The 27,278-nt window shown below is 34.8% G+C and overlaps 1 protein-coding gene across 1 annotated transcript in view; it reads right to left on the bottom strand.

Annotated features, from left to right (window-relative positions):
• The window catches only part of Grik2 (glutamate ionotropic receptor kainate type subunit 2), a 441,729-nt gene that overhangs the window by 235,219 nt on the left and 179,232 nt on the right, over positions 1-27,278 (bottom strand). The window contains exon 8 of the mRNA XM_004637451.1: positions 20,396-20,509. Coding sequence (XP_004637508.1) covers positions 20,396-20,509 — 114 coding nt within the window. The remainder of the gene's footprint in view (positions 1-20,395; positions 20,510-27,278) is intronic.

The following is a 27,278-nucleotide window of genomic DNA, read 5'->3' as shown; positions in this document are numbered from 1 at the left end:
CATAATTTAAAGAAAACTGCATGCTATGTTAAAATCCAGGCATATTTAAAATTAGTAAATTGTTTTGGAATGCAATTAATAGTGCTTACACATAATTATGTTTATTCTATTAATTTGATTAGATACAACCACTATTAAAAACAACTTATTCCAACTCAAGCACATTTATAAGATATATAGCACTTCTAGAAGGCATATTCCACTTCTAAGCTACTCCTACTATTCAAGATAGGAAATAACCATCTTTTCTTAATTCTTCCTAAACTCCTCTCATTTCTGTTCCTTCCACTTGATTTATCTCAGCATTGAAAGTTAAAAGAGGAATAACATAAGTGAAATACTTGCCCCTTCAGGCATAGAACTGTGGAAACAACTGTGGGGCTTAGTAACCTTCACTAAATAAATTAATAAATTTAGATACAATTTCTCAAATCTCTGTATTTCATAATCTTCTAAGAGCATATGTTATCTTTCAATTATCAAATCATCATCAAATAGTCTTGCCTTTCTTTTCTGGCTGATTATTCCTTGTAGACTAAAACATGAAGTCATATTAGTATGTGTCTAAGAAATTTGATCATTTATTTAAAAAACATGTAATAGTTATCCAAGGTGATCCTGGTATTGTTATATGTCGTGAGGATGAAAAGACTAATGGTAAGACTTGATATTTATACTTAAGGAGCATAATACTTGAGTGAGAGCCAGAAACAAATAGGGAAGTATAATGCAATCGTAGGGAAATAGCTTCTATATGTGGCCCTCAGTACTGGCTACAGACTAAAATGCTTAAAATGACCATTTGTTTCACAAATAATATCACAACTCTGGAATCCACCCTCCCAGAGTCTGATCCAACGCATCAAGGAAGTTATCTAGCTTCAGTATTTTAAACAATCTTCCTGCATGATTTTAAAATGCAACCGAGCTAGCTCTGTAGACGAGTCACCTGGGAAGCTGCACAGAGCCCAACACTTCAAAGCTCCAACAGCTTGACTTTATGCTCTGCTGGTTGCCTCTAAAAGTCTTAAAATTGTTTTTATTCAGTAGACTGAATTTCACTTTGCAGTGAAGATACAAAAAAAAAAAAAAAAAAAAAAAAAAAAAAGTACCTGGCCCCATGTGTAGTCAGGGAGAATTACAGAGCTTAACAAAGAAATGAAATATATGGAAATATTTTACAGAGAGGTGATTCATATGGATGCTGAAAAGTTTACATGCTTCTGTACATCAAGTGAAAAGAAAAGTGTGGAGTATATAAGCACAGGGGACACAAGATCACAGATGCTAAGGTAGGTAGTGCTTTATTCCTACAGCCACTAGGTTAAAAAAAAAACTATCTAGATGTAATTAGTGATTTTCTTAATATTTAAACAACATGGGGGGCTGGTGAGATGGCTCAGTGGTCCAAAGCACCTACTTAGAACAAGCTTAGCTAAAGCACAGGGACCATGGTTCAATCCCCCAGCACCACATGCCAGCCAGCCCTGCCCCCTGGTGGGCTGAGCTGGCCACACACACACACACAAATAAATAAATAAAATTAAAAAAAAACATGGGATAAATTTTATCACAGTGCTGAAGACTGAACCCCATGCCTAGCACCTGCTATGCACCTAGTCAGTGACTCCGCCTTATCCCCAGATTAGAGGATTGGATAAGGGTAAATATTTGTTGCAGAAAGACACTGTAAGTCCAAAAAAGGTAGGCGTGGTTTGCCAAATGTTTGGAAAGTGGCATTTTCAGTCACTAAAGTTTTATTTAGTTCTGTTTTTGAAGGTATTTCAACGGTTGATTTTGGTGGATCTCTAGTTTTAGAGAAGAAAAGTGTTGGCCATCTTCTGGTTCTGTTGTGTGTCCCCAAAATACTGGGAATGTCCCATGGGAGGAAGATGATGAAGGAAACTGAATACTAAGTGGCCTCCTGAACTCCTCCCAGTCAAAAGTTACTTAACACTTTCAAAATCCTTCAATATGCATCTAAAAAACGTGTGTAATCAGAACTACCCATCAATAATCAATAGTAATTAGCATGTATCCCTGAAAGTTCTTTTTCAATAATTAATTTTGAATTACCTGACAACTACTACCCTTGGTGATGAATAAATTGTCTTTTAATAGTTTATTGACTTCCTCTCATCTGAAAGAAAGTGTGACAGCATTGCATCTCTTAAAGGCTTTCTTGGTTAGTTGAAAATAGTAATTTCACAGAGAAAACCAAAAGAAAACTAATGATAGAAGTTTTTATATAGGTGTCCAGGAAATAAGATCTATAGATTAAAGAACATTATGTGCCAAAGAGGGAGAAGTACAAAACTCCTAAGAGTGTCAGATAAGCTATCTCAGAGTAAGTGCATCAGAAAAAAGGACTGCAAGATGACTGGGAATTACATAATGGAGAGAAGCAAGCACTTCCAAGCAACAGAAATTAACAGAGGGTATAGAAAAATATTTCCCAGTACATGGCCTAAAGGAAAGGAATGGTGGCTTATAAAACATATTTTTAATAAGTACATTATAAATCTCTAGAGGATAACATAAACTATCATTTATTATATTTAAAATTTTATATTTCCTGATAGGAATGAAATACTATCACTTGCTGATAATTTTGTATACAGAACTGTTATTATCTTCAGTATGAAGTAATTTTTTCTGTCCTCTTCTAAAACTATAGAGAACTGTTCAACATAAATCTATTACTATTGGCAAGATCAGAACTTAAATCTAGATTATCAGATTTCTTTTTGAGTTACACAATTAAATTCAGATATGTAGCATCATCTAATGGCATCATCTTGGCTAATCGTTGGTAGGGAGGTAGCTCATGAATTTTCATAAATTCCATCATAAAAACTCCAAGGACTTCCGAGTTCCTATACTACAACCTACTGTTTTCCATGCTGTATTATTCTGGGAAATATGTGGACATGTTTATTGTTAAGAAAATATTCTGCATTTAAAAATATTTGAAAATTCTATATGTTTCCACTCCTTGAGATATTCTTCATGTGCATCATTAAATACTTACTGGTAAAGTCATCTAATGAACCTAACCAGAAAAGATGTGCTTTTATGAATTATTTACATTCATCAGAGTTGTAGTGTATACTCTAAAAGTCACCAATAATAAACATGGAAAACTACTGCTCTGGCCATAGATAGTGCATGCTATTCTGAAAGTGCCATTTTGTTTCTGAGAAAGGTAAGAGAATATTTTTTTTGCTAAAAACTATAAATTAAAAATAGCAAATACAAATTTGGAAGGTCTTAGTAACAAAATATACATGAAAATAAATAATTAATGTATTGACTTTAATTCTAATAATATTTGAATTAAACATATTTAATATAATATAAAGTGCTTTCCAAGAAGTTGTATGATAAATGTACTTTTTCTCATTGTGGCATGATTTTTTTTTCAATTCATTTGTTTGCCCAATGAGGATTTACCTAATGACATAGTAAAAGTAAATTTATGAGTTTTTTGTTTACTTTGTTTGGTATTAATTATACAGAGAACTGAAACTCAAATACTTTAGAAGACAGAATTTATAGGATTTAAATTAAACATATTTATTCTCATTTAGCCACCTAATTGGTGACACTACATGATATTACAAGAAGCAATCTAATCAATGATTTATAGGTGTGTAGGTAAAGACAGAGACTCTGGACAACTTAGCAACTTAGTGAGACCCTGTCTCAAAACATTAAAAGTAAAAAAGAGATAATATTATAGATTTGTAGACAAAGGTTTCTTATTCTGGTGATTCCAGAAAAGCAAAATACGTCTGCTGCCTGCTGCAGCAAGAGGTCTGTACTTTTCTTTTTAAGTCACCGTGCTAGGGTTAATTGGAGTCTTGGAACAGTCCATCACTGAGTACCTGATTAATCTCAAATAAAGAGAAGTAATTAGGAATGAATGTCAAGTCATCAGCTTGTAGTTGAAGACACAGAGAGCAGCACCTGAGCCTAAGATATCTATCAGAGAATGATGTTAGGGTGGAAATCTCTAGCACAATTCAGGGTTTGCATGATGTTCAATGACTCAGGGCTGTCCTATTGTAAGTACCACCTCCCACTCTAAGGGACTTGTGCACCTGACTCAAAGAACAATGCAAAGAGTATCTATCTTACAAATGGTTTGACTCATGATTTTTACAAGTATCAGTATGTGAAAGCAATATGTGTTCAGTAGGAATTGGACTTCTAGTTTTGAATTTTGATCTTTTCCTGCCAGAGCAATATTCAGCATATAATGTATATTCTCACTCACTACTCTCACTCACTAGTGATACGCTCTTGCAGTGGGGAAGGTAGTAGCTATCCACAGTCCCCAGTCAGCTGCACAATCATAACAGAAAACAACAACACACACTACAGTGTACTACGTTGCAAAATCATGATGCTTTGTATTCAGGGGTCATGAATGTATTTAGGATATCTTCAGTTTACAAAAGAATTTATCAGGACATAATCTCATGATAAATCAAGGAGATTCTGTATATTTTTCTATCCCAGACTCTTTGTCTTTCTTGGACCCCTTGAGTTTATATTTTCTCATCAGGTAAAATGGAATATACTAAGTAATAGGACAGAATCAACAAAGGGAAAGAAAGAAATATGTAACAGTGTAAGTACACTGAATAAACACATACGTTCACTGAATAAACAATTTCACTAATATGTATGATGTCAAGTACTATCTTTTCAGAATTTCCAAATCAGATATTCAGCATACTGCACTCTGCAACTACATGTCTAATTGCAATGTAGATAAATATAACAAATGAAAATTAAATACATTGCCTTCAAAGTTCAAGTTCTATTGCACTAGCCTAATTCTGTTTTCATTACCTTAACTCCATTTCCTAACATGTTTCCCCGAAACTGTCTTCTTAACCTCTGAGTTCTTAAACTTCAATTTATAAACAATGTATTCCTTTTCTCCCCTACCTTACAAATCCAATTCCCTTCTGCCATCTCCTCAGATCTCACCAGAGTTCAGACTTCATCAGCTCTCTCTCTCTCTTGCAATATTGTCTGTTTCAAACAAATCCTTTCTCATGAATTAAAATTTCATCTATCATACAAAAAGGGATATTAAAAATCCTAACTTGATCATGGTCATATACCTAAGAACCCTCAAAATTGCCTTATCATGCATATCATAAAAGTTAATCCTTCACAAGGCCTACGACGCCTCCTGCTTTGCTGTTGCCCATGCGCTGTCGTCCGCCCACAACCACCCCCAAATACCATGCACCCACTGTTATGCTGGTATATGGAATCTTTCACTCATCTGTTCCATCAGTCATCCCTACCCCACTGACTCATGTACCTTATAGTCCTTCTTCACCTAATAGCCTCCTGTGCTGAAATGTTACTAAAGAAATGCAGACAGAGATTTGGTACTCCTACATTCCTACCAAAGTAGTTTGGAGCTCTGGGCAAAGACGAAAACCTCACAACAGCAAAAGGAAGCCTGTCAGCTTTCTTAAAAGTTGGGTGCATGGTATTTGGATAACTGTACTGTGCATTTCTGCTGGTCTATGGAAAAAAGCAGTGAATGCTTAAATTGTTTCATCTCCTTTTTTCAATTGTTTGTATTTTTCCTCTTCTAAATTTCTTATATATTTGTTTTATTTTTTCTTATTCCAATTTTATATGCATATATCTGGTAATATGAATTACTGAAGACAACACTATGTATTATAACAAATACTATGAAATTCATATTACTTTGTTAATTGAAATTCTGTTTCACTTGTAAATTTTTCTGTTTTAATTGTAGTGTCTTTAAAAATTTTTTTTAAATTTAAAAGTTGGGAACATGGATCTAGATACGCAGAGTAGGTGCAGTATAATGGAGAGTATGGGCGGCATTGTGAAAACACTGAGCTTAGGGCAGGGAAATGACATCCAAGAGTTCATCCTTCTTAGGAACTAAAGCAAGCTGACAACTGTTCTGAGAAAATAAATTATAAAGACAGAGTGAAAAGAGCTTTCATGACAGATGCCAATTCATGCAGAAAAAATGACTCATGGGATAGAGAGGCACAGGTCTAAAATTCAGGCTGTGTTCCTGTGGTAACGTAAGTAGTGCCACTACCCCAACACTGCAACAGTGGATGGCCCCTGGTGCAGTAGAGGGGAACACTCAGCTCAATCATACGTCTGGACTCAATGAAATTTTTTTTTTAATTTTTAAGTACGAACACAGTTATAAGGTAATTGTGTGGGATATATGGGAGAAAATATTATTTTCTCACCTATATTGTTCTGCAGATTAACAAGAGAAAAGCACACAAATTTATTCACCATAAAGTTTATAAATTTGTGCTGTTGTTTACTTGTGTGCTTGCTTAGGTTTGATGAAGACTGCACAGTCATAGAGTAATATGACTAGAGCACAAGAAAATATCATCTAAGAGGAATAAATTAGGGGAGGTGAGCAGGTACCGTGCATTCAGATTTCAGGTTTTCCCCGTATCTGCAGAGATTAAGATGTTGTTCCTTGGAGGTAGAGAAAGATGTCGCTCAAATGGAGGTCTTACAACCTGCTTCAGAGGACAAGTCAAAAAGTCAAAAGTGACCTTTCTAGGTTTTCCCCAATACTAGGATGTCTGTAATGTTTCTAAATAATGTGTCCTGAACCCTGTCATGAGTTTCACTCACCATTTTAGAAGAATTGCTATTAAGCCTGTGGTCACAGGAACCTCAAAAGGCATGGTTCACTGGAAGTTTAAAAACATATTTTGTTGTTTCCCCCAATAGAAGTCCTTGCTTTCATGTTCATAATTGGTACCAAATAAAAATTAGATAATTTTTAAGGCTATTTCTGGGTAATACATCATCCTACCTTGCTATGACCCTAGCACAAAACTGAAGGAGAAACTGAGTTCAAGAGTCTTTGGCTTTAGCGAGACTAAGCACCATGCAAAAATCCAGAATCTTAAAGTTTGCATTACCCAAAATTAAGTTGCCCAGCTGTTTCTTTATCTTCACTTATTTTTCCAACAATGTTGAGGCAAAACTGACAGAAGCTGTATACAGTTAAGGTAAACACAGTGATGGTTTGATATAAGTACATGTTATGAAATGATTCCCATCACCACCTAATTTACATGTCCATTACCTCATATAATGTGTGTTGTGTGCACTTAAGATCTAATACTCTAGCACATTTCAATATGAAATATATTGTTACTAACTATAGTCATCATGTTTTACATTAGGTCTCCAGAACATTTTCATTGCATAACTAAAGGTTTATACATTTTAACATCTCTCAAATTATCCTGTATTCCAGCCCTTGGTAACCACTCTCCTCTGTTTCTATGAGTTCAAAATGTGTAGAATAATCTTCTAAGTGAGATCACGCACTCTTCATCTTTGTCAATGTGTCTGGTTTAAGTTGCACAGTGCAATGTCCTTTAGACTCAAACATACTTTCTCCTCCGGAGTGGGAATGTAGGCTCATTAGCATTACCCAGAGAGTGAGCCACAGGATGCCTTACAGAAATTGTGCAGCACTAGAAAACAGGTATTTGTTGGATGGTAAAGATGGAAAGGCTGCATCTCCTTCCTCACAAACATACGACAGTGTCGTTTGCCTATTGGTTGGCCCTCCTCACACAGAGAGAGCTCCTAATTCCTTTAGAAGAAATGGCCTGAAAGATAGCTTAGTAGAATAAATGATTGCCTGGCAAGCACAAGGTCCTGAGTTCAATCTCCAGTACTGGAAAAAATAAAAATAAAAAAGGAATGACTATAAAGTGTGAATGTACTTTTTTGAAAATTGGAGAGACACTTCTATCAGGAAGACACAAAGCAAAAAAACTAAAACATGAATAAAATAATATAAAGCATAGATAAAAACTGTAAAAACACTTTTTAATGCCATTAAAATCTGAAAAATACCTAGACATTAAAAATATAACAGAATTAAAAATATATAAATCCATTGATAGAATGGAAAATGAAATTGAAGACCTAGTTTATGACACAGAATAGAATGATAACAGGTTATTTGAAAATCCACATGGCAACTACAGGATCATTGGAATCATGAAAGACTTCATACAATAATTATGTGAGGTATTTGACAAAAATTTCAAATATCTCAACACAAATTCCAATGTGCTACATAAGTATCAATGTTTACAGCAAACAAAAAATATCTGATGCATACAGGGACCTGGGTAATGTGACAGAAACAGTGTACTATGAGAAGCAATTATTAATGATGGAAAAATATTTTTAAAACTTCTCACAACCAAAAGACAAGAATTTCCAAATTCCATTCACCCTGGAAAGTGTCTGAACCTCTGAAGTGGACTAGAAACACAATGGCGCACACATGGGAACGACACGTGAAATTTAACATTTTCTAGTAACTATAGTTAAGGTAAAGTAACAAGTAAAGATTAACAGTATGTTTTGCTTAGTGCAATACATTAAAATATTGTGATTTCCACTTAGTAGAATTGAAACAGTCTGCATTATTTTTATATCAGTTCGTGGAAAGCCAGAATTTGTTTTGGCTTAGCAAACATCTACATTCAATTTAAACAAATTTCAAGGGTGTTCAGCAGCCGCCTGTGGCTAGTAGCTGCTGTTCTATGCAGTATGGATCTGGAATCTCAAAAATGTTCAGTATAATCGGGTTTTAAGAGTTCTGACCAACAGAAGTATCAGTGAAATCCACAAGCTGCAGGAAACAAGACACGATCTTGACATGGTCCTTAAGAAAAAATAAATAAATACAATGTGCACAAAAGATCAGAAATCAGAGTAACATCTAAACAAATGCAAAAGAGTACAAAAGCGAGCAACACTTTTGAAAGAGTATACCCATCATTATGTAAACAAAGGCCAGGTATTTAGAAATAGAAAAAGAATTTACTCTCTGTAATCTTAGGATGTCATTAGGGCTTGTACCCTTAAAGAAACAGAAGCACAATTCAAGAAAAATGCAGACATGAGACAGAGTAGACTGGGCTCCAGCAGAAGTGACAGGCAGGAGAATCCCTAGGTACATGGTGAAGGGAAGTCTCAAGAGGACAGCTATGTAAGAGGCTGGGGATGGAGGGTGGGGGAGTGGAAGGCGGTGGAGGGTGGGAGGGGAGTGGGGATAGGAGGGGGAGGGATACCTGATATGTGTGGTGGGTCACAAGACCAACTTGCAGCAGGAGGACATGCAGCTTCCCAGGAAGGAAGAACTCAAAGGAAAATCTGAGGCATTTGTAGGAAAATGAACACACCTTGAAGCCTTATATTAAGTAAAATAAATCAGACCCACAAGCTTAGATATTATGTGGTCTCTATTATATGACATACTCAAAATATAAATAGCAAGATAAAATAGAAAATGAAACAGGGAAACACTCCAGAAGAGAAGCTTAATGATATTATTACCCTGTAGCATAGGCAGTTGAGCTTAACCTCACTATCTGTCTGAATATCAAACATCTTAGACATAACATGGAATAGATATTTTCCATCAAGCATTGATGTATTAAACTTTAAATCTCTACAGAATGTGAAGAAAGAAAAAGAAAAAAAATATTAAAAAATAGGACTAAACAATTACATATTTTTACTCAGAAATCTAACCATATACAGCATTGTAGCAGGATAGTCCTGACATTTTTTTCTTCTCTCTTGTTTTTATTTGTTACCTTTTTTTTTTTTTTTAAAAAAAAAAAAAAGTTACTTAAGAGACACTATGGCAGTAACTGGTATGACATGACAAGCAGTATGTATTTAGAAGACCAGAATGACAGGCATTCCAAGCATGATCCTAGTGCTACACATTGCTATCTTTAAGTTTTTCAGACCAAAAATTAGAGAAAAAGAAGGGCTGCGAGGACAGCCAACATTATGGCCCTGGCCTTTCAAGGTCAGTGAGGAGTCAGGACATAGAAGAATCTGTACTGTAACATCCTGTAACTCAGTTGTATCCCGAATTTTCTGATCAAGGAGATTATGGGGCCACAAAGGAAAGTGATCGATGATGTGGAGTGTGCCTAAGAAGAGTCACATGGAGATAAAACATTCTCTCAGGCTTTCACAGAAAGCAAATTGGTCAAGCAATGGCCGTGTCTCATCCACATGGCTGACACTGACAAAGGATCTACAAATTGCGGTACAGGGTTTCAGGGTAAGTTCTGAGGGGATTTGACTGACCTTGGCAGATACAAAAGTTACATTTCTTGTTATACAGTTCTTGCTTTATCTTGGTCTTAACCATCCAGCAGAAAAGTATAAAAATGAGGTAAAAAAGTAAATCTATACTAATATGCTGAGCTGTAAAAGGCTTAAAGCAACAAGTCCTGACATTGTCACTCCTACAGATAACCCACTACTATTATGGACTACTGGACTATATTGGATTATTTTGCTGAATTCATGCACCTATAGTATTTAAATGACAATGGAATACCCATCTCTGACAAAATTAAACAAAAAAAAAGGGGATACAAATGAAGGACCATTTCGTATCTGTACATACAAAATAGTTAGGATATAAAAACAGCTACTTTATCTTAATTCAATGATTAGAAAGATTTGTACTAATAGTGCTTGGACAGGATATCATGTCTGCATCTTGTTCTATGAATAAGCACTACAAAGACAATAATATGCAATGTATTAATTATTGAAGCTGTCCTATTAATCAGTTTTGTAATTGTTTCATTGCTATTTGTTTTTCAATAAAATTAATTTTAAAAAAAGAAACGGGGAACCAGATCCATTGGTGATGGGAGGGGACAAAGAGAGAGATGGAGGAGAGGAAAGGAAAGGGATATGTAAAATAGATGTGTCACATGCTTGTACCAACTAAACAAAATGAGCATAATCATTCTGCACTGCAAGCATGAGTTAACATCAAAAGTAATCTGATACCTCTATGGAGATGAGAGGATTTTAAAAAAAAATTAATGTATTACATGATCTACAGGGTCTCACTACACAGATTGGACTCAGTCTCCCAACCCTGGGATTACAGGTATGCATGGGCCACCATACCCAGTCTCAGTGGTCACCTCAATATGCCCCAGGGATGGGGCTGGCACAGCACACTGGGGATTGAACCCAGGTCCCTGCATTTGCCTAGGCAGGTACTTAGTCCACTGAGCTTTCTGGCAGCCTAAGAGGAGGTTTTTTTTTTTAAAAAAAAAAACCACATAAGAGCATTTAAAGATGAGTTCACAATATTTTCACAGAAAATTGGCAAATCGTTTAATGGAAATAAGAAATTTCAATACTCTAGGTAGATAAATGTCTGTAAATGAATATTAAAATATTCTATGAAGATAAAGGGAGAAATGGTCTTGGAAGCTTTAAATGAAAGAAAATGAAAATGGTTAACCAGAATATAACAGAAAGTATGCCAAATAGATACTTTAAATAGGGAAAATATTAAAATCACCACAAGGTTTATGAGCCAGCCAAATAGCTCAGCAGATTTAAGCACCTGCAAGCAGGTGCAGGGCCAGGAGTTTGATCCCTGTGGTGTGCTGAGACAGCTATTGAAGATGGGCTTAGTGGCGCCCACCTGTAATCCCAGCTCTTGGGAGGTTGTAAACAGGTTGATCAGTAGGAGTCTGATCTAGTAGTGAGACCCTGAACACCCTGTAGACCCTTCCTTAAAGTAGGAAAAAAAAAGAAAAAGAATTTTATATTGAGTCAGGGTACCAAGAAATTTGTCAGTGAAAGCTAATAAGCAAGTATGTAACTTTAATTGAAAGAAGGAAATTAAGAAGACCAAAGAAAGACTGGCACCATTTGAGTAAAGCACTCTTCTAAATATTAACTATAATACCTTCCATTTAGTTTTATATATTTTTTTAACTTTTTTATTTACTTATATTTTAGGGAAGGGTCTACAGGGTGTTCAGGGTCTCACTACTAGATCAGACTCACAGTGATCTCCCTGTTTACAGCCTCCCAGGAGCTGGGATTACAGGCACGTGCCACCATTCCCAGTCTCAATTGCTGTCTCAGCATGCCCCGGGCTTGTACAGCAATTACCAGAGAAATTTCAGCTTTATGTCAATCTATTATAAAGCAATAGAACATGAATAAATAAGCAGAGCACCTAAAATCACTTAAAATTCTTCTTTTCTAGCTCATTATAAAGACATACTACACTGTGAAGCGCGGCACTATGCAGTGCTATATGACACGGACCCTTCGTCCTCTCGATTTGGTTACCCTCTGGGGTCTCCTTCGGGTCGCCCTGTCCTTACCTTTCCATGACTCCTCTGCAATTATGAAATCCACTTTTTATTTTCCACATAAGAATGAGAATACAGATTTCAATAAGGCTAATAATAATAAAACTTTTTAATTTATCAATTTAAGAAAAAATTATTTTTAAATATGCATAAGTAGTATGTAAGGGAGGAGTGAGTAGGTATAAATTAGAAAATTTATATCACAGGTGAAAATTCATGAATTTCTTCTTACATGCACACCAATATGCAATATAAAACTAAATAATAATAAAATAAATAGACCGGTAATCACAAAACCAATTACAAAAATAGCTGAAGAGGCTCTTCAGAAAATAAAAATTAAGCACTGTGGCATTCAAACTTTTAACCTAAACAAAACAAACAATCTCATGGTACAGAAAATGTTTTAAAATCATTTTTTCCTCTTTTAAATGAAGTTTATGTAACCCTGATATAAAAAAATCACTACAAAATATCAAAAAAAATGTAGTATATATTGTATACTGCTATAACAAAACATACCCATTCATTGAAATACTTATCAATTATGACCAAAACTAGTGTAATTCTGGAATATAAGCATTTTAATTTTATATATTTATTCACATAAATTATGCTAATATAATTAGCATATGTAAGTACAACTGGGCAAATTTAATGATGTTCTAAAAATTACTGATAATAAAAGTAAAAGACCAAAATATTCATTTAGTGCCCATGTCTACTATTAGCCATAGCTAATAGTAAAAGAAAATATTAAACAAGGAAAACAGGCTGAAGGAGTAAAGTTGGTATCAAATTCAAAGGATAGATAAAAGTAACTAAAATTATTAAGGAGATGAAAGTATGGCTAATAATAATTAATTGTAGATCTCTTAAATATAGGAATACTTCCATTAAGTGAGTCATGGTAAGGGAGACATGTCAGGATACTTTCCTAAATTTATAGCATAAAAGCATAAAATCACAATGATCAATTTCCATAAGCTTTATTTACTGTATTTACATACATAGGTAAATTTTAGTCTTAATTCATGTTAGCACATTATTTTATTTTATTTTTTTAGTTTTTAGTTTTTTTGGGGGGTGTTTAGGGTCTCACTACTAGATTGGAGTCGTAGTGATCTGCCTGTTACAGCCTCCCAAGAGCTGGGATTACAGGCTCATGCCAACACACCCAGTCTCAACTGCCCTCTCAGCAGGCCCCGGGGGCGGGACTGGTACAGCAGGCCGGGAATGGAACCCCTGGCCCCTGCACCTGCTTGTAGGTGCTTTATTCCACTGAGCTATTTGGCTAGCCCTTCTTTGAAATTTTTGTCCTTTTGTTAAAACTTCATGAGAATTGGTTTGGAAAGTAAAAAGGAAGCAAATCTTTCACAACATTAATGAAAATTTGTGTAGAATTATAGATTATTCTAAGTCTTTACACTACAGAACCCATATTAAACTTTGCTTAAGAAGGAGTACTAGTTTTGAAAGTGCAGGTAAAAGATGAAAACCAGCATATGTTAAACTAGAAAACCAGATTCTTAAGAAAATAATTTCAGGCTTTATTCCTTCAGCTCCTGTTTTACCCTAACAGTGACTTAGGAAGATCAGAAAGTAGCTCCTAAAGTAGCTTTCCAGCCGTGTCATAAGGATGTCACCCTATCTGTCATGCAAGAAGCCAGGCCGGGCTCAGACACCTCCAAGAAGAGGGAAGAACCGGTACTCTCACGGCTGGTCACCTACAAAGCTGCATTTGTTTACTCAGAAAATGATTTTATTTTTTCTTTTATTTATCTTAAAGTGCTTCAAAATACATGTGGTTTTTGTTACTAGAGGAAATTTGATGAAAACGAATTATGATGGTAAGAAATACTAGGGCTTCTAGGGTCTTACTATGAGTCATTCTTTTACTAATGAGCATGACTGAGATATTGAATCTCATAATTAGAAAATAACTTCATACTCATCAATATTCAAAAAACAAACATATTTAAGTGCTAACTTAATCAAACAAGTTTTATAAGTTCCAAAGAAATACAGTGTAAAAATTGTATCATTATACAAAATGATCCATTTGTAAGGCATTTATCAGCATTATTTGAGATGGTACTAAGTGTAGTGTGATTAGAACTCATAAAGGTCCATCACTATTTGTCCTTATTATTGCTCATACTATTCAGGGCCTACAGACAACTCCAATATTGTAATTTCAACTTGTTTCTTTTAATAAGTATCCACAGTGTCTCAATTACATTTTAACCAGTTCGAAATTGTCACTGGTTACTTTTCTCTAATGTAAATTAAGGAAGTTTCAACTATGTTTGTAGCAAAGCTTTGATCTCGAAGAGAGAAAAAAATTATGCATTGAAGGACATTAGTTGACAATAAGATTTTCACTTAAGATTTCACTATTTTGTGTTCATTTCAGTGAATTGTACTATCTACATCCTTCAGGAAAAGAAAACACAAACTAAATTGTAAATGCTCAAAATAAATTTTCAACGCATGAACATAAGAAGAGACCAACAAGAAAATAATAAGCAATAAATAAGTATAAATGATAACAGTTGATGTCATTATTCCCTTCTTTTCAGCCTCTGCCATTCCAACAAATGTAGAGCTTTAACTACTGCAGCGCTAAGTACTATCTTGCCACTGTCTGACCTCTGGTGTTTCAATTTCCTTGTATCTATGGTGGCTTTTAAAGCCTGCATTCTGCCATCCTTAATTAGCATTCACATCAGAAGCCCTTGGAGCACTACAGGTTATCACAATGGGAGGGAGAGTGGCAGGAGGGACAAGAGAAAAGCCTGGCAGCTGCCATCAGGACAGCTTAATGTTTTTTTTTTTTGTTTGTTTGTTTTTAAAAAGCCAATACTAAAGAAGACTGATTTGTGAGACTCAAAACCACTGATGAAGAGAAGCTCTGCGTGGGCTCATGTCTTGTGCCTCTGCCTGGAAAACAAACCTCATTTCATTATCTGCAGACATTATTAAGGGTGAACATTCACATGGATTTCCCAGACAGAAAATAAATAGCTATTGTAGTCTGGGGCTTAGACATTAAACAACATAATAGTGTAGCAGACCTGTAGAGCAGTATTTTATTTCAGTAAGTTTTCACATACCAGGTTTATTTTTTATACTTTTTTTTACAGATTTCAAGAACATTCTGAGAGGATTTAGAAAAATTTTTACTGTCTTTTTTGTTTTTTGATTTTTTTTCTTACCTTTACTTTCTGCAAGCCATCAGGCAGTAGTGTGCTTTTCATGATTTTCATACATGCCAATCCTACAGTAAATTATGCAGGGATCATCATATTATTAGTTGCTGCAAAATGTGTTTGCCTCCTTTCAGAATAATTTCAGGGAATTTATATAATGTACAATAGGAAAAAGGACTAAGCTGCTGTTAACTAGAATCATCACTCTAGGAAGAGATTCTACTTTTGTCCTATTCCTAGAGAAAATTTGCTATGATTTGTGATGATGGGAAGAAAGGCTTTTGTCCCCCAAAAGGTAATACATGATCACCTAAAATTGGACTTAACACTGTAAAACTAATAAAGCTAATCTTAACCTTCTAAGAGAAAAGGATAAGAGCTTGGCTACTCATCCATATTTCAGGAAGGTACTTACTGATGTCAAAGGGTACAAAGGAAGATCTGGCTTAGTGATTATTATTCATTCTTGTGTAGAGAAAACATGGTCATGGTTTAGCAAAATGTGCTATGATATTAAACTTCCCACCTGATTGAATTATCATTTTAGATGCAAGATCTTGGATGTTTACAGTATTTCCGATATCTGTATTTTGGTCATTACATTTTTCATTAGTGTCACTCACAGCTGAAGAACAAAGAGGCGTGGAAAAGCAAGGCTCAGATCAAACACACCATTCACTGCTCTTCCAGTAAAAGGCTTGAAGGGCAAGCAGACTGCACCTATTAGCTAATTTCTAAACTGCATTCCATCTCTGGGTGTAATTTATTATCTTTTTACATGAATAATCGAGATTTGAATGCATAAAAATTAGTGCTAACACCTCCACTCACACACGACTTCCTGACACTTCCATGGCAACATCAACAACCCTGCCTCTCAGATTTTAACCTCTAAAGTTTTGCACATTGCTCAATAGACCTCTACCTCACCTAATACTCTCCAAGAAACTCAACACCTGATTTTTTAACTTGCCGACTTCTTACTTTTCTCTATGTGCAATGTCTTTCAAAGCATACTGTACCAATGATCCCCCATACATATCACTGTAAACAAACCACAACTCATTTGCCTAGAACAGTTCTTGACCCATATCCTTATTGATTCTTCCTGGTACAATCCGGTATATTTTTTCTATTTCCATACCTAAACTGCAGGTATGTGTTTCAAAGAGACTTAAACATCTAAGAAAACAAACTCTGGCCCCCTTAAATGAAAAGGTACTGAAATCATAAACAGATTCAAAATAGAGAAAAAAAATAGAGACAGTGAAGCCTGAATTGAAGCAAAAGTTTGCATGCATGCTGAATTTGAAATTGGACATCAAGGTAACTATGTTCAAAGAGCGGCTGAAAATTTATATCTGAATCTCAGTTCAAAGTCAGACTTAAATTTAAATTGTATACATTCCTGTTATGATGACATCTTTACAAATGAGAAGAGTAAGGGGAGAAAAATATTTCCCAAAGTAGTTTGCTAGTGGTTAAGCTAAACACATCATTCATACTTCCTATTGTTTCTTCTACATAGAACAAGCAATTGTCGGTAATAAAAGTCTTTCCTGGAAATATACAGCAGAGAAAAATGTTGGCAATGAAAACTAATATAAAAACAAATTGAAAATAATTTAAAATGTTTATCATAATGATAAACTTATAGTAAATTTAATAAAGATGGGTCAAGAAAATAAGAAAAAAATACATATATGCCATTTGTGAGGCTTTAAAAAATTAACACGCTAAGATTTTAAATTATACATATTATCAAGACAGAATTCATATATTTTCCTCTAGTTTTTCCCTCCTTTTTTACCAACACTCACCAATTTATACTTAATGTAGCTTTAAAAAAAGGAGAAATAAAATACATTAGGAATTGAACACAATGGACTACAAGGGTAAGAACGCAAGGAAGAAACATTACATAAGCATAGTCAGTGACAAAGGAAAAACATACAGTGAGAGGAGCACGGCTGCCTTGAACGTACTGGCTGCGGGATGGCTCACAAGGACCATCGGAGGTCAAGGAGCCTCTCGCACCTCACATGGAAGTGGCGCCTGCATCTGCCTATTACACCTGTGAATTACGTTGATCTTATTATTCACACAGTACTTAAAGCTGCTCATACCTGCTCTATAGGTGGCTGAGAGTGAAAATGTCATTATTTGTGGAGCTGCAGCATCTGGCTTTTCAAGCCCAGAGGCCGTGTGGCGCTCTGAGCAGAACCGTAGGATGATAGCACTTCTGCAACAACGGGAAGAGAAGAATCGGAGCGAAAACTCAGGAAGTAGCCAAGTTAGGGCCCTACACTGTGCTGCTGTTGATATTACGGGAGAATTGTAGCACCGTTTGGAGGAGGATTCGGTCCCTCCTCTCTTATGTACTATGAAGCTTCTACTGTCATTGGGAGTTTGCTGTCAGATAATCCTGTCTCAATGCAATGACAAAAGAAAAAAAAAAAAGGAAAGAAAGAAAAAGAAAAAGCTTTACCACACTTATGCAAATAAGCTGGATACTACAGTGTACAACTTTCTAGAGTGTGCTGGAAATTCTTTTAAAACCCACAAAGTTGCAGGAGCAGATATATTTATTAAATTAATTGAACAACTGGGACCAAAGACTTTCCTTGAGAACAAATGCTTTTCTGAAAAAGTCAATGCACAGGTCCATTGAATGGTTATTTGCATACTGAAGTGCTCCGCATCTGGGAGTGAAAGAACATGGACAGTGGCATTTCAAAAGATGCCAGTAATCTTTTGATGGACTAAAATCAATTACTATACAAGAGGAGCACAGTGGAAAGCACTCAACATATTTAGATAGAAGTGAAAAAAATCTATTTAAAATCAAAAACTCAGAAGGAAAAATACAATCCTTATAAGAACCTAAATAAATATTCATTTTTAATACTCCCCAGCTAGTAGATAGATAGCAGAAATGAGAGTAGGACCTAGTTTAAAACAAAAAAAAGCTATTGCATATTCTTTTAGAGATTTTTCTAGGTGATCAGAATTAATGCTTTTGTTGTTATTTTGGTAACCTGAAACCTCTATTTTTAACAACATCTATAAATAAAATTTTTAGAAATACAAACATGATTCTAAAGTTGATCATTTTTATCTCCATTAAGCAGAGCAAGCACACAAACAAAAAAAAAATTCAAGGGAATTTCAACAATTGAATTTGAAATTCAAAGTTCAGCAAGGCAATATAGAGAAGCAATGTGAAGCAGGGCACCACGAGAATGGAGATTTACTTGCAGACATAAAAAAGAGGACACAAGCATTGCAGGCTTATTATGACTTAAGTTTTACTTCAAAACAAAGAGTTAATGAAGCTGCCCAGCGTTTTCTACAGTGCATCTTCTCCACAACACAACTCTGTGTTATACCCATCTGCACAACATATTGGCTCTAAAGTATGCTGTTAAAATGGAAAAAAAAAAAAAAAAAAACTTGTGGTATGAATAGCTCAATCCTTAATCACAATTCAAAACAGAAAAAAAGTAAGATAAGTGCCAATCCTCTTCCATTTTCTCAGGAGAATGTGAGATTACAACTTAGAGGAGCTGATAGAAAGCCTGAGTACTAAATTAAGAGAACACCGAAATGGGAAGGCCAATGTGTCCAACTTAGCGCAGCTACATACAGGGCTCCATGAGGAGACAGCGAGTGATGGAGGAGCACAGGTGCAAGGACCGCCCAGCGCCCTGGCATGTGTGGGACTCTGGAGGCAAAGAAGGGAACAGCACTAAAGCAAGACGCTATTCTTCTTCATATGCTGCAGTGGTTAGGCTTTTCTATAGCAAGGCATTAGAAGTCTCACGTTATAGCACTATGAGTTGAATTGGCCCAACAGATTGGAGAAAACCTGCTTCTACTTTCAGCTGTGTGAGCATCCGTTGGGATTACAGGCCTGTGCCACCACACCCAGCTAAAGGTATTTCAGCTAAAGAACAGGGACTGTCTTTGAAATGAAAGATGTAAAATTAAGTTAGAGAAGATACTGAGAGTTTGGATATGATATTTTGTTACTCAAAAGGTATGAATAAGAACTATTCCCAACTTGATTTCTTTATTGTAGATCACATTTAGAAATCATATAAATGCTAATTAATTAATTAATTTTTGGTTTTACGTGGACACTAACCTCCCATCCATCTGCCTGCTTGGAGATCCATAAGGAATGGGACCCAAGGAGCTCATTCTTTGGATAGAAAGTGCTGAGTAAATAAGAGCCCCAACCTTATTCTAAAATTAAAATTTTCTTCAGCAAATGACGTAAATGATCATTATTTTGCCATCTAATTATACCACACAATTATAACAGAGGCAATAATATGTAGCTTATCTATGTTAATTTAATCCCGCCAGTAACGAAAATATTTCTGGCTTAAAAATACACTGGCCCTTTGATTTCATCAGTGAGACTGGATAAATAAAGTGATTCACCAAACTGAATGAACACAAAAGTTAGCATAAAAATATAATGGAAAAATCTGAAAAGCGATAAACACTATAGCCATTGAAAGATATCTGTAGAAAAAGAGCAGAAATCAAGTTCATTTTTGCTTTCTCATTTAAAGATTTATATAGCTAAATATTAATGTATCTGTAGCTATATCTATATCTAAAAATCTTCGCATGCCTATGTACTTTTTAAACTTTAATACTGACAAATATTCAGTATCAACTGCATTTGTAGCAATTAAACATGTTCAGTAATCCACGAAACTGTTATCACTGAATATTTGAAAATTAAAAATGTACTTAAATAACTATTGACTTGTCTGTTTAACAGTAATGGCTAAATAAATAAATAAATAAATATAGAAAGAGAGAGATAAACATTGTGTTTATTACTGCAGTAATTATGATTTTATATTCATTTCTATGTATAGCCACATTTATCTCCAAATAATGGAAGAATACACTTACCAAGATGGTGGTAACAATGAGAGACCGATTAGATAACGAATCTGTGATATTAGCTGGCTTTCCCTTTTGGCTTTCTGTCATATTCAAGCCACTGGCTGGATCCCAAGTTCCAATCTATAAAATAGCATGCGTACTTTGTAAATTGTCCATCAGGCACCAGAGAAAGAATACCGCAAGAGAAAGTTAAGCCCGCCAACACTTATTATTCACCGCTGCTGTGTTACCTGCTGGCATTAAAGGCTGTTTGTTTTAAGCATGATTCACTACACTGTGAAGTGTGGCCAGTGAGGTGTGACATTAAAGCACAAAATGATCCACTGCCTGGCTATACCTAGTGTGGGAGCTTAATTTTCCATTCAAACTTTCATTCCCCAAGATAAACAACATTTGATGATACCTTGATGGCTGGCTAGAAACTCGTGAATAGCGTACATCTTTCAGTGTAATGAATCTATCTCCTTATTATAAAGCTAGCACACCATATTGTTCAGATAAAGCTAAAAAAAAAAAGGCACAGCAAAATCTGAGGATCCAGGATAAATTAGGAGGTAAAGAAAGGCTGAAGGGAAGAATAGACTAGAATTCTACATAATCCCCAGCAGGACAAAATCCTACCCAAAATTATCTTTGAGGTTTTTTAAAGCATACAGTTGTAGCTTTTAACATATCCCAAGGAAAAATTACAGAGCAACCACACCTAGATACTCCATTCTAATATTCCTTCCTGTATGCTATTTATATGAATTATAAGTAGACCATATACCCTTTGCACTCAGAACATAATGTATGCAGTATGGAGAGTTTTATGCACACTGAACATATTGTATGAGAGAACACGCACAAGGCTCCGGGATGTTACGGGATGGATGGATTAAGTGGTTGTGGACACCTCCACTACTGCATCAACTCATAGTGATCATCATTGAAGGAGAACAGGGAGTAAAGGCATGGAGTCGGGAGGTCTTGCTCTACTCTGTCAAGTAAGGACATTATTAATAATTCAATGATTCTCCTATACTTCCTTAGACATTATAAAACTTATTTTTCTTAAGAAAAAAAAGAATTATCAGCTTATCATTAAAATAAACCTGTCATTATAAAAGAATGTTTAACAGTATTTTTTCTTTTATGGAAAATGCCATTAAATTTCATAACAAGATAATAGGTTAATAACGTTATTATTACCTTTAAAGTAGTTATTCAGAGTAGAAGATATTAAAATTTCTCTAATTGATATGAGCACAAACCCTTCTTTTCAGAGAGCTAAGAGACACTAGAAGTGTAACTGGTTGCATTTTTCCCTTTTTCCCTTCCCCTATTCTAGATTCCTTCTTTTGTACAACATCTTCCTGTTTTACCACATCTACTGTACATGATAGATGATATTTAGTCTGTCAGTTTCTCTTACCAGGGAGACAATATGACGCTTACACATGTGAATCTGAGTTATTTCACTTATGAGTATTGTCCCAAGTTGCATGTATTTACCTATAAAAGTTTCATATTTATCTTTTTATGGCTGAGTAGTACTTCATTGTACAAAAATACCGCAAACATTTTTGTCCATTTCTTGGTTGATAGGTATTTGTGTTGTTTCCAAGATTTAAATGCAACAAATTGTGCTTCTATAAACATGGTGCACATTTATAGTGGTGGTAGGATGTTTTTAATTCTTTTCGGAAAATAGCAAGAAAGGGACAATCTAGGTCAAATAGGACCTCTAATCCTAGCTTTTTGATGAATCTCAGTAGTGATTTCAACAGTGGCTGTGAAACAGAGGAGAGGGGTTCCTTCTTCCCTATAGCCAAGCTAGCATTTGTTATTGGTTGATATTTGATGATAGTTATTTTTCCTGGGGTGAAATGAAATCTCAGTGTTGTTTTAATTTGCATTTCTCAATTGACCAGTAATACGAACATATTTTCACATTTTTATATGCCATTTGTATTTCTTCATATGACACCCACAGTTAGATTGAGGCTTAAAATTTAGAGGGGAAGTTATTTTCAGTTCTTTGTATGTTTTAGATAAAAGTCCTCTGAGGGAAAATTGGCTAATTTTTTTTCTCACTCTGTAGGCTGTCTTTTGACTTTGTTTGAGATTTCTTTAAATGTGTTGAAACTTTGAAATATCTCTTGTGCAATTTGGGTTTGCTTCATGAATGCTACCTGCACCTGTGTCTTCAAGATTTCTACCTACTTTCTCTTCATATAGATTTAGTGTTTCTGTTTTAATATTTAGATGTTTGATCTATTTTGAATTTGATCAGAGAATGTTGATAGGTATAGTCTAGTTTTAGTCTTTGGTATGTGAAAAGCCAGTTTCTCCAGGAGCATTTATTAAAGAGACTCTCTTCCTTCCAGTGCATGGGCTTGGTTTCTTTGTCAATGATAAGGTAGCTGAGTGTGTTTGTAGTTATGTATGCATCTTCTAATCTTACCAATAACATTGAAGCAAACTGGATACCCAAATATGCTAACAAAGACCGCATTAGTGTAAGCTTATTCTTGCAAATATTAAAGTCCTTTTATTTTTGATATCTCATTATATCTATTTCTGACAGCTTTCCATTTGCATGGTTTTTCTAGTATACTATTAAAATATATTCCCTTTAATTGAGGCATAAATATAGAGATATTAGTCTTTGCTGCTACGAAAAAAATGCACACTAACTTTTAAGGTATACAATATTAATGACTTTTTAAAATGCATTTGGTACAGGGTTTATGAGGTCTCACTATGTAAATGGGACTTGTAGCGATTCTCTTGTTTTCAGCATCCCAAGCTCTGGGATTCCAGGTGTGCACCACCACACAAAGTCTCAATTGCTGTCTCAATGTGCCCTGGGGATGGAGCTGGCATGGCAGGCCAGGACTTGAACCTCGGAAGTTGCACTCTGCCTAAGCAGGCACTTTAGTCCACTAAGCTATCTGACTGGCCCTGATGACTTTTTTAACAGAGGCCTTAAAATTCTCTTGTCACATTTTCTCATGTTGACTTAATTTTCTCCTTACCATTAAAAACTCTGTTTCTGATATTTGTGTAAAGAAATTGAAAAGTCAAATAATTCTGTGAGTAAAAAAAACCAATATATTTTCTTTCTTTTTTCTTTTAAAACTAAACTATTAATGGACAATTAAATTATTTTATCTTAGATTGTTATCATCACAATGTCAGAAATGCAGAGTATAAATTTGATTTGGAGCAATTAGGAAAAAAAATTTCTTAGAGACAAGAAAGCAAGTTGAATGTCCAAACTGGTTGGAAAGAAGTAATATTTGTCTATATATAAACCGTGTGAGACAGTTTATAAATACCATGAAAACTGAAGTTTACTGTTCTTTTCTCCACCTTTTATTTTTATTTTACTTTTACTTTTTCAAAAAATACTTTATTTATTTATTTGGTACAGGGTCTCACTACATAGCTTGGACTCATAGTGATCCTCTTGTCTCAGCCTCCCTAGAGCTGGGATTACAGCTCAGGTGCCTGGGGGCGGGGCCAGCATGGAATGCAGTATGGGTGATCCAACACAGCTCCTTGTGCTTGCTAAGCAGGCACTTAGACTGCCAAACTATTTCCCCAGCCCTCTCCACTTTTTATTGAGTATGGAATGGTAGCCACAAATCCATACCTAACTCTCTTTGTGTAACTATGAGTCTTGAGGTTATGTGTTGCTATAGGGGATACATTTTTATCTTTGTTTTTCACTAGTCCATGTTTGCAGTGCATGGGGAGTGTATTTGTGATGAACTGATTTGTCACATTTTCATAATATCACAGCAGTATAAATGAAATGGGTATTAGGATGCATCCATCCTGCCTTTTGCTTAGGGTTATTTTGGATTTTCTAGGTCATTTTGTTTCTATATGAATATTAGGGTTGTTGCTGCTTTTCTTTTTTAGTTCTGTGGAAAATGTCATTAGAATTCTGGTGAGGATTGCAATGAATCTGTAGGTTACTATGTATAGTAAGGTCATTTTAAATATATTAATTCTACCAATTCATGCAATGGGAAGACTTTTTATCTTCTAGTGTCTTCAATTTCTTTCTACAAGATTCTGTAATTTTCATTGTAGTGTTCTTTTACCTCCTAAGATAGGATGATCCATAACTATTTTATTTTCAGAATCTATTGTGAATAGAAATTTTTCCCTTATTTCCTTCTTGGTTAGTTCATTTTTGGTGTATGAAGAGCGCTGATATTTTAATGTGATCTTTTACCCTGAAATCATTATGACAGTCATCAACTTAATCTTATTTGTACACCTATGGTGAGATTAAAACATGAGTCACATTCATATTTTTATTGTACATAAAGTGAGTACCATATGAACAAACTGTGTTTTAACTATTGTTGTTACATAAGGCTTTACTGCATACATTTATTTAAATTAAATATTTGGTCTTGTATTCTATTAGGTTAAAACAGATGTCTATAATTAGAACTACTAAGCACAAACAGTAAGTTGTTCAGACTATTAGTATACGTTTCCAAGTAACTTTCCAGAATCATTGTCCTACTTATTATCTTCTTACTTATAATTCATGCTATTTCTCACAAGACAGCTGTCCCTCTAACAACTCATGCTTTATTTATGCTTTTTGGTTTTTTTGTAGTACCAGGGATTGAACTCAGGACCCTGAGCTTTCCAGGCAAGCACTTATGCTACTAAGCCATCTCCCCAGGCCCTCATGTTTTATTTATAATAATTGATCTACATAATTGGATGATTTTTAAGTACTCATTACAATTATGTACTTACTTTTAAATAATGTTTTCTTGATATAAAGTAACTATTTCAATTCCAGTAAAATATTTTACCTGAGCTTTCAGCATTTATTCTTTATCATGCTTACCTTGCTTCATTATTTCTGCTTTTACATTTGATAATAAGTCATTAAATTTTCACTTTCAACATGCTCCTGAATTTTATGGGTTCTGTCTTTGTATTTTTGTTTTTCGTTGTTTGACTTTTTGGAGACAGGATCTACCTACGTAATTCAGGTTGGCCTCAAACTCATGGAAATCCTCCTGCCTCAGCCTCCCAAGTGCTAGGATTCAAGTTGCGTACCAGCATGCCTGTTCAATTTGTGGGTTTCCTTAGTACAGCTCATCAGTGAATATTTTAACATGTTGCTTTCTCCCATGAATCCTATAGTTAGCCTTATTCCTTTCACATTATTTGTTTTTTGTTATTTCTTGTCCATGCCTCAAATTTTGGTGAACTGTTTTTCTGTCATAATTTTAGAGCTAAGTCTACTAATATGCATTTTATTTTTGTTTAAAATTTTATCATCACATGACTTTTCTATATCTACTGAGATGTCCCACACAGTTTTTGTCTTTGGTTCCATTAATGTGGAGCATAAAAAAATCTTTATAGAATATTGGAATAGAAAGTCTTTAGCTGGATCTGATTAAAGCCATCTATGACAAACCAACAACCAACATCATAATAAATGCTCAAAAACTGAAACCTTTCACTCGAAAATCAGGAACAAGACAAGGATGACCACTATCATCATTCCTATTCAATATAGTTTTGGAAAAAAATAGCCAGAGCTATTAGACAAGAGGAGGAAATAAAAGGAATAACGATAGAGAAGGAAGAACTTAAATTTTCATAATTTGCACATGACATGGTACTCAACATAGAAGACCCCCAAAATTCCACCAAGAGATTCTTAGATTTAATACACAAATTCTGTAGCATAGCAAGGCACAAAGTTCACACTCAAAAATCAATAGCATTTGCTTCATAGGTAATAACCTCACTGAGGAAATTACACCCTTCACAATAGCATCAAAAAATTGAAATATTTAGGAATCAATGTAATGAAGCAAATAAAAACTCATTATCTCTTGCTTCAGAGATTGAACTGGATATCAGAAAATGGAAAGATCATGTGCTCTGTTTGGGATGGGAAGAACCTATTTAGTGAAAACAGTCATACTTCAAAAACTATAATATAGATTTAACACAAATCCTGATCAAAATACCAAAAACACACTTCGTAGAATTAGAGAAACAATTGTAAAATTGCATATTATTTCTTATTGATTGAGTACCTATGTGTGGAATGTTCATTTATCTAGTAATTAATACACTCATTATTTCTGGATACTCCAAAACAGTATCTTCAGACAGTGTGGGACATGGGAGTTTCTTTGCTCCATGTTAGTGAGAATTTAGAGACTTAATTATTCCTCTTTCCACCACTCCAAACAGTGAATATTTAAATAACAGAGCTAATTGCATTACTGTAATCATGGAAATCAAATGTTAATAGTGTTGTACTTCCATTGACTTAAGTGGGAACATTGAAGAATCAGAACCTAATTTTTCAAAGATACACAATAAAAATGCTTAGCAAGGCCTTTAGGATGCCTGCCAGTAGAAATTCAGAGAACAGGCAATTGACTGGAAAGTAGACTGTCTTTGTACACTGGCGAGTGAGCTCACAAGGACAGAGAAAAAGCCCTTCAGTGGCCAGTTTCCTGGAAGCAGCAACCAGTTTCCTCGGGGTCTTGCATAGTTCGAGAGCTCCAGGGCTACTATGAGGACAATAAGTAAATGTATATATTGGAATGGAATCACTCATGCAAATATCTATTGTTCACATTCGGGATTATTACTTTTTTAGGCAAATTCAACCATAATGTTAATTTAAAATTTAAGAGCCCATCAGTAGTTTTGTTTTTTAATTAAAATTTGCATCAATTAATTAAAGGTTCTTGGGTAAGACAAAAATGTTAACATTCAACTGAAGAACAGTTTTCAGGGCAAAAATGTACTCCTCATTTGCTTGAATTTGAAGTTAGTTCACTGGTTTATCTTTGTATTTAATATGCGTTTTAATTAAAATCAGTAATTAAAA

The sequence above is a fragment of the Octodon degus genome, unplaced genomic scaffold, assembly GCF_000260255.1.
Source record: "Octodon degus isolate 3935 unplaced genomic scaffold, OctDeg1.0 scaffold00090, whole genome shotgun sequence".
Classification (NCBI taxonomy): Eukaryota; Metazoa; Chordata; class Mammalia; order Rodentia; family Octodontidae; genus Octodon; species Octodon degus.
Note: the sequence above shows the minus strand (reverse complement) of the source record. Positions and strands in the feature narration are given on the sequence as shown.